Source organism: Trifolium pratense, linkage group LG7 (genome assembly GCF_020283565.1).
Source record: "Trifolium pratense cultivar HEN17-A07 linkage group LG7, ARS_RC_1.1, whole genome shotgun sequence".
Lineage (NCBI taxonomy): Eukaryota > Viridiplantae > Streptophyta > Magnoliopsida > Fabales > Fabaceae > Trifolium > Trifolium pratense.
The window spans coordinates 4,844,926-4,859,015 of NC_060065.1; the positions used below are offsets into that span (position 1 = coordinate 4,844,926).

Consider the following 14,090-nt stretch of genomic DNA (forward strand, 5'->3'; position numbering starts at 1 on the left):
ATGTACAAGTTGTAAAAGATGCTCATCTTTTTTGGAAATTAAATGCCTTAATTGAATAGGCAAAGCTAGATCCAAAGATTAGCGAAAGACTAACGACCACAGCCGCAGCTACACCTTTGAAATCATCTCTATACCCAAAATAATTCATAACAAACTCTTCCACTGTCTCTCCAGTATCCAAAACATCTTTAACATCACCAAATTGTGTAGTAACTAAGCCGTATAGGGTCCAAGCGATAGGACAAATCCAGAAAAACCATCTCCACCATATTGGCATTCTCTGTTACATATCAAGCATTTTAGTGTTTGAGTTAACTTTCCTGTTTACACTTGCATGGTTTAATATTAAAAGTGAAGCAAAAGGGACACCGAAACTTACAGTTCGGGGAATAACGAATCCCGAGAAAAGGTTCCATAGCAAGTAGAAGAAAAAAGAAACTATAGCAGCAACGTTGTGATCTGGTGTAGCGCCGGCAAGCATCATTCCAAATAAGGTGAAATATAGCAAGGTGAAGAACATGAAGAAGAGATACCAAAAGAACTTGGCAGGTGTCCTTTCAAAACCAATCATGATGTACACTATAACTCCATATACAAGACTCTGTATGAGTATGTATGGGATCTCAACAGCAACCTGTATATTTCAAATGTGGTAAGTTTCCTAAACAGTTTCTATTCTCACTCAACTTCATATAATTAGTGATCAATAGTTAAACAGTTTATCCGTTAATTTTTTTTTTTTGAACAACAGTTTATCCGTTAATTTAGTCTCTAAACTATTATTAATGCATCAAGCTGGTCCCTCAATTCCTTTAAAAATATGAGAGTGATAGTTCAAGAGCCAAATTGGTCAGAAAATGATAGTTTAGGGACCAAAGTTAACACTCCTTGGCCATTACATGATTAGAAACTTTATGCTTACCTGTCCAAATGCATATGGCAATGCTGAGTACATTCCAGCAGCTTTTTCTCTATAGAAAACTGTTCTCTCAATGACTACAACTGGTTGCACTGTTGTAGCATTTTGTACTCCAATGAAGAGGACTGCGGCATACATGGATCCCATCGCGTTAAATATATCTTGTCTTCTTCCCCTGCATTACAAGAATACATAAATAAAGGTATAATGAACAGCAATATGAATGGCAACTCAGAAATGAGTTAAGGAATATTGTTCGGTACCTTTTAGAGCCAATATCCCAAAATATTGTCCCAAACAACAGAGCTACGATTGTTGTGAATAAAAGTCTCACTGCACTATATGGAGGATTTCGCCAGTATGATAGGTGCTGCTTCCAAAGGCAAGCCATACATTGGGTTAAGAAAGATTGTGAGTGCTGTGTTGCGAAGTACAAGTCTTTAGAACCCTCTGGAGGGACACTTAGTTCCCCGATCAAGGTCTTGTTTCTCCTGAATGTAATTATACAAGATGGCTTAATGAACCACACATATGCCGAAAGAGCGCTTATTATACTTCCAAACATTATGATATTATATGGAATTTGCTTTAATTTTCAAGTTTTTCCTATCTTACCTATATAAGTCAGAATTCTTGTATAGTTCAGAGAAGTTAACTCCAAGAGCTGCTTCTTGTGCTTCTGAAGTAACCTCCAACATCCAAGTGGCAGGGTTATAACCATTCTTGATTTTTGGCACTCCATTAATTCCCTATACAAAGCAGGTGTATTTTGCTTTGATGAAAAAACTGATTGATAATATGTTAAGTATTTAGTATTAGTAAAAATATTGGAGATAGTGACCTCAAAGTAATTTATCAGATGAGAACAATGTCGGCCTAATGGCCCCACATATATTTCTTCTCCTCCACGCTTCAAGAGAAGTAGCTGTAAGTACAAAAATAGATGTTCAGCCTTGTGACACTAAATTTTTTTCAGCAACTTAGAAAAAGTAAATAGGGTCTCTAACCTCATCAAAAGCATCAAATATATCAATACTAGGCTGGTGAATTGTACAGACAACCGTTCGCCCCGTGTCCACTGTATTCCTCACTGTTCTCATTACTATAGCAGCAGCTCTGGCATCAAGGCCAGAGGTAGGTTCATCCATGAATATAATAGATGGATTGGCAACAAGTTCAACTGCAATTGTTAACCTTTTGCGCTGCTCCGTGGACAGACCATTCACACCAGGCAACCCAACCAGGGCATCTCTTATTGAAGTTAGCTCTATCAGTTCCATAACTTCCTCAATGAACATCTGAAATAAGTGGTATGTGTTACATGTCTTCTTAATACGCTATAGTTGTATGTATAAAGTAAAAGAAAAACAAAAAAGTTGACAGGCTTTACCTTTCTTGTGGCAGAATCAACCTCAGAGGGTAACCGGAGCCATGCAGAATAAACAAGAGATTCATAGACGGTAACATGGGGAGAGTGGATATCAGTTTGTTCACAATATCCTGATATGCGAGCAAATGTTTCTTGCTTTTTAGGGTGCCCAGATATTGTTATTTCTCCTTGAATATATCCTGTTGTTTTCCTTCCAGACAACACATCCATTAGAGTTGTTTTACCAGCTCCACTTATACCCATTAGAGCTGTCAGAACTCCTGGTCTAAAAGCTCCATTAACACCCTTCAAAAGTTCAAGTCGATCTTCAAGAATTCCTTTGGCCTTCATTTCCTACAAGCAAGCATAAAGGGAGACTATTAGAATTATATCAGGAGTGAGACTAAATTACTGTCACTTTTTTGTGCTTGTTTTATTCAGAGAATAGGTAACTTTTGCAATCTTCATATGTCACCACTATATTATGCTATGTGCAGGCATGATGAGTTGAGCCTTGTTTGGATAAACAAGTTAATTAAGCGCTAGCATAAACACTTATCACATAAGTGCTTCTGTATAAGCTATTTCTATAATACAAAGTAAAGTCAAACCGTTTTGATAAGTTATCTTGGAAATGGACATCTCATAAGTTGTTTCCATAAGCTCTCCCAGATAGTCTCACAAGTGCTTATGCTAGTAGATAAGCTCAAATAAAGTCAATCCAGACAGACTCTTATTCTAATGCTCCCAGAAAAGCCACTACATTTCTAATGCTGACAGTGGATTCTCCACATAAAAGTGCCTTTGAAGTTTGAAGCTAATTCTTGTACCTGTGGCATGTCCACCTCATATCCGATTTCATCAAAAGTGATAGAAAGGGGTGTGAAAGGAAGAACCATCCCCCGCTTCCTGCTGTGATCAGCTGCACTAACGTTGCCCACTTTTTCTGATAGCGTCGTTGAAGAAAAACTTCTTTGACTTGCATTTCCTTTGGCTTCATCGAAATTACACTGAATTAACATGTGAAGCAAAATAGGAAATTTTTTTGTAAGCGAACTTGTAACTCACCTGTAGAACATTCTAATTTAGAAGACAGTTCAATAATTTCTTTGTTTCCAGAAGTGGCAGCATTTCTCTCAGCCAAGGCTTCTTCTGATATTAAAGCTTGCGGTTTACCAAATGCTGCAGTAAAATGTTTCATTTTGTTACTTAGAGCACTACATCAATTTTACAAACTGAAAAGCACCTATTATATGTAGGATACTTACCATCAAGATAATGCAAGGCCAAAGGGAAAAGGAAGTTGAATAGAAACATGTATCCAATGGAAGCTCCAACTCCAATCCAATACCAGTACACTTCAGGGAAAAGGCCGCGCGACTTCAAGATCTGCACTCCTAATGGTTCTGTTGAATTAAGTGGAACCTGCAACATAAAAGCACAAGCATATTTTCAAACATGGATCAACACTCTTCACTAGTCATATATTAAGATTCTTGTATATGTAAGATGTTTCACTCATGGGATTGCATTGCTTGCTTACATGTGCCCAACTCTTTCCGAGGAATTCATTCACAGCTATAGCATTTTGTCCATACATCATCGGCGAGACCCAGTAACCCCATAACCACCACTTCTTCACATCATCTGATTCAAAAGAACATAGTTTATCAGAGCTTTTGACATCATATTTGAAGCAAACAATGTACCTGTTTGAATTGACTTATTTGTTTATTTATTTATTTATTTGAGTTTATCTACTTGCATAAACACTTTTGAGAAGATTTGGGAGATCTTACAGAAACAACTTACGACATGTCCATATACTATTTTGAGCTTATTTACATCAGTTCTCTTGGATAGCTTATGAACCTAGCTTAGTGCATATATAATAACAATTTGACTTTATTGTATCCTTTTGTTATAAAAATAGCTCATGCACGAGCACTTATGTAATAAGTGCATGATTAGATTGCTTATCTAAACAGGACCAATATGCATCTTTGATAATAAACTGCACTGACAAGTAACACTTCACCTCTAGATATGATAAATCCACCCAGTACCAAAACTGCAATTAAAGCAAATGATCCAACTGTATTAGCAACAATAACATTCCTCCCAACTGCGCCGATAAATCGAAAAAGTGCAGATGCCATCTGGTTGATACAAACTAGCAAAAAGTACTGCTTGATGAAACTACAATGACAGGATGTGTCTCAGCAAACTGGAGCAAATTATGTATGAAGTGCATGCAGTAAAGAATAAAAAAACACATTCTCACCTTTCAAAACTTGGATCAAATCCTATAACATAGTAAGTCAACACAACCCATATACCAACTTCTACAAAACTTATAGGAATCTTAAGGATCCATGTAGGCAAAGAGTATGCCCAAGCAGGGAAAAAAAGAAGGTCCCTTTGCTTATAGAAAACCGGGAGTTTCACGATGAACAACGATAACTCGGCATATCCATTAAACGTAATTACAATTAGTATGAAGAATAGGGCACCCATATAGATCCCCCCATCTGCTTCTGTATTCCGGTGCATCTCAGTTCGTAGAAACATCGTCATCGTTACGATGCCAGTGAGAATCAACTGAAAACAAACAAAACCAAAACATGAACCTAGTTGAAATAACACTGATGAACAATTAAGTAAGTTTTTCTTCAATGGTGACTCGGTGTGGCATGCTTACCTGCCAAATCTTGAAAATATAGACGAACGAATTCCTTTTCATAAGTAAGAGTTCTCTTGACACGCAAGCTTTTAACAGTTCTTTTTTGCTCACACCATACTTGTTTTTGGTTAAAACAGCAGGATGGCCTTTGGAAGTATCAAATGGAGTAGCAAGTTCGTCACCGAGCTTTTGACCAATGTGAAACAACTGAAATGCTTCAGCAAATTCTCTAACAGTGATAAAGTTATATGGTTCATCTTTATTTTTCCAGTACTGTTCTTGATCTTTTCTTGATGTTACCTGTCAAATACATGAATTGAAAGGCTGAGTTTATTATCTTTTATTAAAGGCGAAAAGAATAACAAGTCTTAATCTAGTGAAGCAAAAAAAAGTACTTCTTGTAAAAAGTCTGCTACTCCTTTCCTCTCTGGACATTTGAAACCGACGTGTTCAAAGAATTCGAGGATGTTTTCCCTTGGACCTTGATACACAATTTGTCCGTCTGAGAGGAGAATTATGTCGTCGAATAACTCATAAGTTTCAGGTGTTGGCTGGAGAAGAGAGATGAGAGCTGTTCCATTCAGAATTTGGATGGATTGTCTTAGTGAATTAATCATTTGGAATGTGGTCGAACTATCCAAACCAGTCGATATTTCGTCCATGAAAAGCGCTCTTGATGGTCCAACTAGCATCTCACCTGTAGTTGATTATCACATCTTGAGTTTCACAAAACACAAATGAAAATAAAATAAAAACACTTCATGTCTTATTAGTATTTACCAGTTGTGACTCGTTTTCTTTGTCCGCCAGAAATACCTCGAATCATGTCATCCCCTACCATGGTATCAGCACAAACATCTAGTCCCAAAATCTGCCAAATGTTTAAGAAACAGGAAAAAAAAATGAGCTTCTTCCTTAATATATCTTAAAATCATCTTCAAAATTCACTGAATTGGTTTTTCTACCTTAATTATATAATCTGTAACTATGTTTGTTTCTTGGCCTTCTAGTGCTTCAGCCTGAAAATTAAGAATATTAAGTATGTTTAGCTATATCTCCAAGCTATTAATTTTCTGCAAAGAGGTTTATTAACATTTAATCTTTATCTCTCATCTCACCTTCATATAAATATCAAGATCAGGATCTGGCTTAATGTTTTCAGCCTTCTCTCTTCTTGATAATTCTGCCAGCATATCTGTCAATTGCACAAAGTCGAAAAACAGTTCAATCAAATGCAAGTGACAAAACATAATCCTTCAAGGTAAAGAAAAAGGGCTATGTTACTGACCGTAACGAGTTCCGATCCCTTGACACCTTGCTGAAAAGGCCAATGTTTCTCTGACTGTCATTTCTCCTATGTGCAAATCAGTTTGACTTATGTAAGCTGATGTTCTCTGTGGCACAAATTCTTCCATTTCATGATCATTATACGTGACTCGCCCCGAAAGCTGCAATTAATCAGCAAAGGAAACATATGAATTATGATTGCCAAAATTGAGCATTACTTAAGAGCTGTGTTATCTTGACACCAAATTCGATATCAAATTTCAACATCAATTTGGATAATTAATGCAGTTCAAATATGTGATTAACTACGTCCAGTGGATGATTAGTGAATATAACAAGGTGTCGCGCCACTCATTAACTATCTACTGAACACAATTAACCACAATTTTTTTAACATCATTAACTACATGCACTTACTTTTAGATCTTTGCCGAGTCTTCCAGCCAGTGCCAACAACAATGTAGTCTTTCCGGAACTTGGAGGACCTAAGAGCAGTGTCATTCTGCAAAAGGCAAAACATAATGTTGATTGAGAAATAGATAGATTCTTTCCTAATTCTTCCCAAGAGTCCTCCTTCATGTGAATTTCACTAAGGCAGTGTTGTCTTACCTTTTAGGCTTGATGATTCCACTAACATCATGAAGAACTGTTAGCGGCTTCTTTTGACTAGGGATAAGGTGAAGAAAATTCACACACACCTTCAAAAAGAGAGCACAAATTAATGCATATACATTCCAAATTGTTAGTGTATTCTGCTTCAAAAAGAACTGTTTGGGATAACAAAACATACAATTGGAAACCTATTGTTATGATTACCTCCAACAAGTTAATGTAGAAGTTGAGGATTGTTGGCAATGCCCTGCTTCCAACACTAGATTCCGCTTCAACATTCAAGTGCTCAAATCGTACTTCAATTGTTGGAAAATCAAGTCCAACCCTGCACACATGAGAGCAACATAATTACATGAACTTGTAAATTCCTCTACACATGCAACAAGCACATGAAGCTAACGACATTATGGTTTTTGATGTCCATGATGCGACTACGATTGAGGTTGCATCAATTGCATTTAGCACAATTTTTTCACAAATATCAAGAATTACAACACTAAGACACAAAACAACAGCTCAAGTCGGTACTTCAATGAAACACTATCACAAACACCAGACATGACACTAACACGACACATGTAAATAACTTAAGAAAAGGTCCTATCTACACATGTGTTGGGGTCCAACACCAGGACACCAGACATGTCTTTAATCTAAAGCGTCAGTGCTACGTAGGTTAGTACTCCTACATACCGATCAATGCGTTGTCTTAACTTCAACAAAAACTTCTCATTATCTTGCTCAGAAATCTTAACAAGCCTCTCCACTAAATTCTTCCTCTGTAGTGGTCCCAGTTTGTTGATATCAATCTCTACAGGTTGTTCGCCTTGTGCTTCGTTGAGTATGCCTCTAGTCATGCGTAGATAAGTCGGAAGCTTCTCAATAGCAGCCCATTGAAGCTCTTGTTCATCATCATCCCTTCTTGAAGATCCCGAAAACACATCAACCGCGCCACTTCTCCAAATGCTTGAGCTCCCTATGCGCCCACTCGCTACTCTTAGTTCACCACCTTCCATGTATGTAACTAACTATGTAAGTATGTTGTATTCTGTTTGGAGGTACCAGCTTCTTATAGTGGTGCAGATTTCTGATAAATTTGAAGTAGTAACAGAGTTCAAACTCTGACGAATAGAAAAATACTAACAATAACAACTACTAACATACCGTCTACAAGTTCCAGCTCAACTGACAAAAAAATACCGAAATATTCGAACCCTGGCTCATCCACTTGTGAGTGAATTTATAATGACTTTGTCATTTCGTCTATTAAAAAAAAAAAAAACTACTAACATACCATACATTTGCCTATAAAATAAGAATCAATTATTACAATAAAAAATTGATAATCGATTACTTGTACTTCACAGACATGAATTTCATATAAAAAGAAAAATGCATAGACTATGGACATTATATTTTTTTTGTTATATATATAAATATAATGTTCAAGTTTATATTATATTTTAGTCCAAATCAATCAAATAATTTAAATTTGGTCAAAATAAAATAAATAAAATAATTCAAATAATAATGAAGATATATTGTCTGTACCATGCCATGTTCGAGTTGAGTCCCCTTTTCCCACCACCTACAATGCCAAACGCACGTTCCACCGCCAATTATATATGATATGATACAATATTTTCATTTCGTTTATAAATGTTTGTATTTTTAAATTCTTTCTTCCTCAATTATATACGATATGATGAAAATTAAAACACGATGTAGTCGAAGTTCGAATTTCAGACACTTCACTTATTTATATAATTTTTCTAACTTACAATTAAGCTGATGATCAAACCCAAGATCTTTAGCGTACTACACAAACACTTCACCACTAGACCAAACTTAGTGGTTTACACTTTTTTTACTAACCTAGTGACTTACACTCATTCACATTTAAAATAAGAAATTTTAATCAATAAACTACTCGATTAAAAATAAATAAAAGTTCCTTTGACTTTCGGTCTTGCGACCGTTTTGGGCGACGATACAGTTGCATGACATAACATCGCCGATCAAAGATTCAAAATTTGTTTAAAAAAAAAAAAACTTTGCTGATCAAAATAATAAAAACATTCACAAATGTGTTGGCTTGGTTAGTTTGTTTATTAGTAATTAATTTGGTTTTCGAATGTGTTTTTATAAACTAATCAATTTGGTTGATAGATTACTAAGACACACTCAATGATAATTTTGATACACTCATAAATTACATATCTATCTAGTGAACAAAATGATCAACCTAATTAATGTAGAAACAAATTTTTCATGAACATGCAAACTAAAATGAACTTTTTAATGGTAAAAAAGACAAAACCAAGCTATAGTTTATTTGCAATTTTTAAGAAAGAAAATATATAGTTTCTTTTACTAACTATAATTAACAATATCAACTAACTAGTTTGTTGAACTAAAATCCTTTATTTAAAGATGTGGATGAAATAAGACAAATTTTGAAACGAGAGAATCAAGTTCTTGCTTGAGTAATAAAAATGCTTTTCAAGATTAAACTAATGAATTATAGAGCCTAAACTGACATGTTGTACATGGAGGACGTAAGTTAAGTTGATATAAGCCGCTCTTTCAATTAATTAATACTAATAATAATTAAAGAGTAGTTAAAATTTGGAAAGTTTAACTTTGTTTTTTTCCACTTTCATGAATAATTTAGTTAGTTATAGATAGATAGATCCATCCTTGTCATGGAAACAAAATAGAAATTGGGAACTTAAAGCATATTCCATGCATATGTAACTTAGGTGATTCGTTTATATGCTAACTGCCATTGTGATGCAAACAAAAAAAATGATGTAATCCTAATTAATAAATCCATTGGGAGTTAATTAGTTAGTCCAAGTTCTCATACTACTACATTACTTTACTTGGCTTTGTTCAATTTGAAACAAATTTTAGAATAATAATCTAATTAATTTGATCTCTTACAAAAAAAAATTCTATAGTATCCAACAAAAATAAAGTTTAAAAATTAATTTTTGATATTTTCATTAGGATGTCCAATTCAGTCCCTGACTCATTATAGCAGAAAGATTAATTTTTCCTTTATTTAAAATTGTCACGACTAATTTGACATTATCTTTTGTGAGGAATAAACTATGCCGCAGAAAAAATTGAGGGACAAAAATAGTATTTAGTTCAAATTTTATAAACCATTTTTTCACATGTTTCTTAATTTTTGCTATAACTCACGACTCCACAGTGTTAGGATGTATATATCAAACTTTTGTGGTTGATAACAAGAAGCGTTTGTAGTCCAACGGTTAGGATAATTGCCTTCCAAGCAATAGACCCGGGTTCGACTCCCGGCAAACGCAATCTGTTTTTATATTTTTCTTATTAATTTCAATGTCTCCTTGTTGCTATTGAGAACGAGAATAGTGATGTAGTCCTCTTTTTTTGGACAAGAGTAGTCCTCTTAATAATACATTTTCATTCTCAAGTTGCGTTACTGCATGTAGAATCACACTTTTCTTAAGTAATTATTCATTATAAGATTAGCTAAGATTAGCAATAAATAAAATTCTTGGTAGTGGTAATCAGGTTGTGGTGTTATTTTGTATGTCAGAATTTTCAATACTTTGTGGGTTTATTTTTTGGAATATATTCTTGGTAGTAGAATTAGAAATTGTTGAAGGATAATGACAACATAAACATTTTTTGTAAATTACGGAATAATATAATTTTTGGTTACAAAGTTAAAACATCAATTTAATACTTAAAAAACTAAAAAGACAAATGTATACATTAAACTTAAAAATCCAGGACTAGTTTAAGGAATACAACAAGATGGGCATTTCACCTGAACTTAAACTTGTACTAGTTAGAACAATGGTCTAGGTGTTACGTCTACGTCTTGGCATTGGAGTGTCAATCGGCTGAAAATTTCCCCATGTTTGTATTTGTATTACGAATGATGTTGGGACTCCGGTATTTGCTTCAATCGTTAAGTGGGGGACGGGGGACGGCTGGAGTGTTTTGTTCTGTTTTTTGCCTATGTTTATGGTGTTTTAGGGGCTTCTGTTGTTTTTGTTTGGATGGGGGTCTGGAGTTGTGCTGCAGCCTGTATGTGTTTGCTTAAGCGCTCCACCTTTTTTGTTCTCCTTTTGTGGTGGGTTGCCTTTAGATCCATCTACTGTATTCCTTTCCCTCGGTATATCTTATACCATGGTTTTGAGGTTGCTAATAAAGTTTGCTATTCAAAAAAATGGTCTAGGTGTTGACATTCTCATTTATATTGAATAAACAATCATCAAGTGTTGTCAAGTGTTAAATACTTAAGTGTCTAGTTAGAAATTGTTGTCAAGGTTAAATACTTAAATGTCTAGATGACAACACTTGAAAAATTTAAGGAGCCATTGAGTTCCCTCACTCACATATAATGTCTTAAAATTGAATACCAGAACAACTGAAAATGACAGTGCAAAGAAGATGTAATACATGCAATTAAAAGAGTAATTCTCTTCATTCTATTTTATCTCACACAAGTATGCTATACACATTTTAGTATAAGCACCAAATGCATGCCAACTCCTGCAACACTTAAGTAAAATGTGCAAGAGTCTTTACATTGGATCAGCAAGGACCAATTATAGCCTACATTCATTTACACATAATTACAGCATAGTTTCATACTCAAATGTGGGGTCTGTATATATATATGTACAGACTTTACAGATTAGAATAGCATATCACTTAATGTTTTGGCAATGGAGCTTGATGAATCTGATTCCTGCATTGAATGTTTTTCAATATGCTAACCCACCAGAAAATGTATCCCTGTCGTTAAGCAGAGACTCAGTTAGCCAATAACCATCCCAGCAACCACCAACCCTCTGCCAAAAACAAGAGATGGATATTAGTGATAAATCATAGAATAAGAGGGAACTAATAAGAAACTAATAGTTCATAATTTCGTATTATCATTGAATTAAGCAGAGGACTATTGACATTAAATACTCCTCTAAAAGCCACGGCGCTCAAACTCCAATAACCACCCTAGTGTGTCTACAGTAGGGTTGTCAATTGGGATCACAGAAAATAGTTGTTTATTCAAATGCCGCTACGCAATACTAATATAGCGCCGCTATAGCCACTATTTCACAATATTTTGTACTAAAGAGCATATTGCAGAACAATAGCGATTTGTTCAGATTCTACAATGCAATAGCGCTATAGCGCCACTATTTAACAACACTGGTCTGTTCACATTTAACATCAGTTTGATAAGAGCACAACTCAACATGCACCAAAATTGAAAACATGCACAGAATGTATCTAACAGTCTACACAGTATAGATAGCTTTATGAAGGGTGATAATTTAACATAAAAATAAAGCATTCTAAATGGAAACAGTACATGTCGAACAAGTAAGATTATAGTGATCAAACCTGAACCATTGTAAATTGAAATATCTCCTCTTCCTCTGGCCGACTTCCTCGAACCCAAATCCGCTGCTTATATTTGTTCTGATTGAAGTTCATCGCACCACAGAAAAATACCAGAAATGTAAAAGAATAAGAACTTGTGAATTGAAAAATGCAGATATCCAAGTGTATAATTAACAAATATATCCATGTATACTAAAATTCAAATATATGACAGTGACTTTTTGTCCTCAAATGGAAGTTATGGTGACATGTCCATTTTATTTACCTCCTCCACAAACAAACTGCTCATGATCTTTCTTTCTTTGTGACCCAATAAGACTCGGTAAGAAGAATGGTGAAAAATACGTCTGAATCTTTCAAACTGCACACGAAGTGTTGCACTGTTTACGTTTACCATCAACAAATACTATACACTATATCCAGTACAAATCAATTGCGAGTTGTGTTACTTCTTCGCAAAATTTGGATGATTAGCATAGTTCAAATTCATAGTTAATAACATTTAGTAGATGATTAATAAATATAACATGGTGTCGCAGCTTATGAACTATTCATGAATTACAATTAAAAACAATCCTAAATTTCATTTACCGCGATTTTCAAGTGTATATTTAAACACAAATCATGGTTAATGGATATCACACATATTTGAACACACCTTAAAATTGTGCTTAATGATTAATGAGTACATCTAGTGTGTCTACATCTAGTAATAAATGATTAATTTGTTGAGACACTTTTTTTTTTGTCAAGTAGCCTAGCGGCTAGAATTTCACTTTTTAAGTTGAATAGGTGGGAGCACCAGAGTTCAAGCCCCGGTCCCTGCATATCACATGTAATGTCTCTACCAACTACCAAGTGAGTTATGCTCACGAGACACTTTGTTATATTCGTTCATTAATCATTCATCGAATATAATTAACTACACAATTGTGTCAACCATATAAATTATTGTTAAATTTGTGTCTCAAATTATCATTTATAATGAAAAATGAAAAACATTAGTATAGTAGTATATGCTAACCTGACCGAGATCAAAGAATGGACCAAAATATGTTGATCTTTCAAAGGGATCAAATCCAGCAAACTATAACCATAATGATAGCAGAAATTAGCATAGGGATTACAAAATTGTTATAGAAGAAAACAGAGAAATAGTAAGAAAATGATTAATTAGGTTACTACCCTGTACATGACTTCAATTCCATAATCTTGAAGAGGTTGATCATTGTACTTCAAAGCTTCAAGTTGATGATGAACAGCATCTTCTGCAGTGAACTATATAACAAAAAAATTATTTAATTTAATTTACTTAACCTAATGAAACTAAAAATCGAAAAGCATCATCATACACGTGAAGAAGAAGAAGAAGATTGCAAACCAAGTAGTGCTCACATCTAATCTTGGACCAATTGGTTTTTTCTTGCGAGATTCAAACCTACAAACAGTATCATAAAATATCATTAAGATTATGATGATGATGATGAATCAATTATGATGAACAGACGCACCAATCAGCAGAAAGGAAATCGGGAACGTTGTTAGCTGCAGTGACCTTGAAACGAGAGGTTCTGTTTCGGTTACGGTAAACGACGTGCGGCGGAGGAGAAAACAGAGAAGATCCAAACGACATCGTTTCAAATATCTATTTGCTGTGAAAATGTTTTTAAAATTGAGATTACTCTTATTAACTGTGAGTATCCTCATTTCAAATATCTATTTGCTATCTTAGTAGATTTCTTGTTTTTTATTTTAACCATAAATGTAGTTTAAAAATTATCACTCTCTCATCAATTTAATCCCTAGATTAT

At 34.5% G+C, this 14,090-nt stretch overlaps 2 protein-coding genes and 1 non-coding gene across 4 annotated transcripts; 1 reads left to right on the forward strand and 2 right to left on the reverse strand.

Annotated features, from left to right (window-relative positions):
- Positions 1–21: 21 nt before the first annotated feature.
- Positions 22–7,977, reverse strand: LOC123895433 (pleiotropic drug resistance protein 1-like). The gene is made up of 24 exons (XM_045945790.1): positions 7,564–7,977; positions 7,075–7,195; positions 6,868–6,956; positions 6,676–6,760; positions 6,260–6,419; positions 6,090–6,166; positions 5,937–5,990; positions 5,752–5,842; positions 5,367–5,668; positions 4,990–5,271; positions 4,573–4,889; positions 4,327–4,487; positions 3,832–3,935; positions 3,557–3,713; positions 3,357–3,470; positions 3,119–3,282; positions 2,310–2,642; positions 1,927–2,217; positions 1,761–1,844; positions 1,535–1,668; positions 1,183–1,410; positions 923–1,094; positions 380–634; positions 22–280 (listed from the first exon to the last, which is right to left on the reverse strand). The coding sequence occupies exons 1-24, from the start codon at positions 7,884–7,886 to the stop codon at positions 23–25; spliced, it is 4,356 nt and encodes a 1,451-aa protein (XP_045801746.1). The 5' UTR covers positions 7,887–7,977; the 3' UTR covers position 22.
- A 2,156-nt stretch (positions 7,978–10,133) lies between these two features.
- Positions 10,134–10,205, forward strand: TRNAG-UCC. The gene has a single exon. It is a non-coding gene; the product is annotated as a tRNA-Gly (tRNA).
- Positions 10,206–11,322: 1,117 nt separating this feature from the next.
- On the reverse strand, positions 11,323–13,978 carry LOC123895436. 2 transcript variants are annotated; one of them, XM_045945793.1, is made up of 7 exons: positions 13,791–13,974; positions 13,675–13,717; positions 13,465–13,557; positions 13,304–13,366; positions 12,545–12,640; positions 12,280–12,357; positions 11,323–11,723 (listed from the first exon to the last, which is right to left on the reverse strand). In XM_045945793.1, the coding sequence occupies exons 1-7, from the start codon at positions 13,910–13,912 to the stop codon at positions 11,637–11,639; spliced, it is 582 nt and encodes a 193-aa protein (XP_045801749.1). In that variant the 5' UTR covers positions 13,913–13,974; the 3' UTR covers positions 11,323–11,636. The 2 variants fall into 2 exon arrangements, with proteins under 2 accessions (XP_045801749.1, XP_045801750.1); XM_045945794.1 differs by lacking the exon at positions 12,545–12,640 and having other exon boundaries at positions 13,791–13,978.
- Between the last annotated feature and the right edge of the window lie 112 nt (positions 13,979–14,090).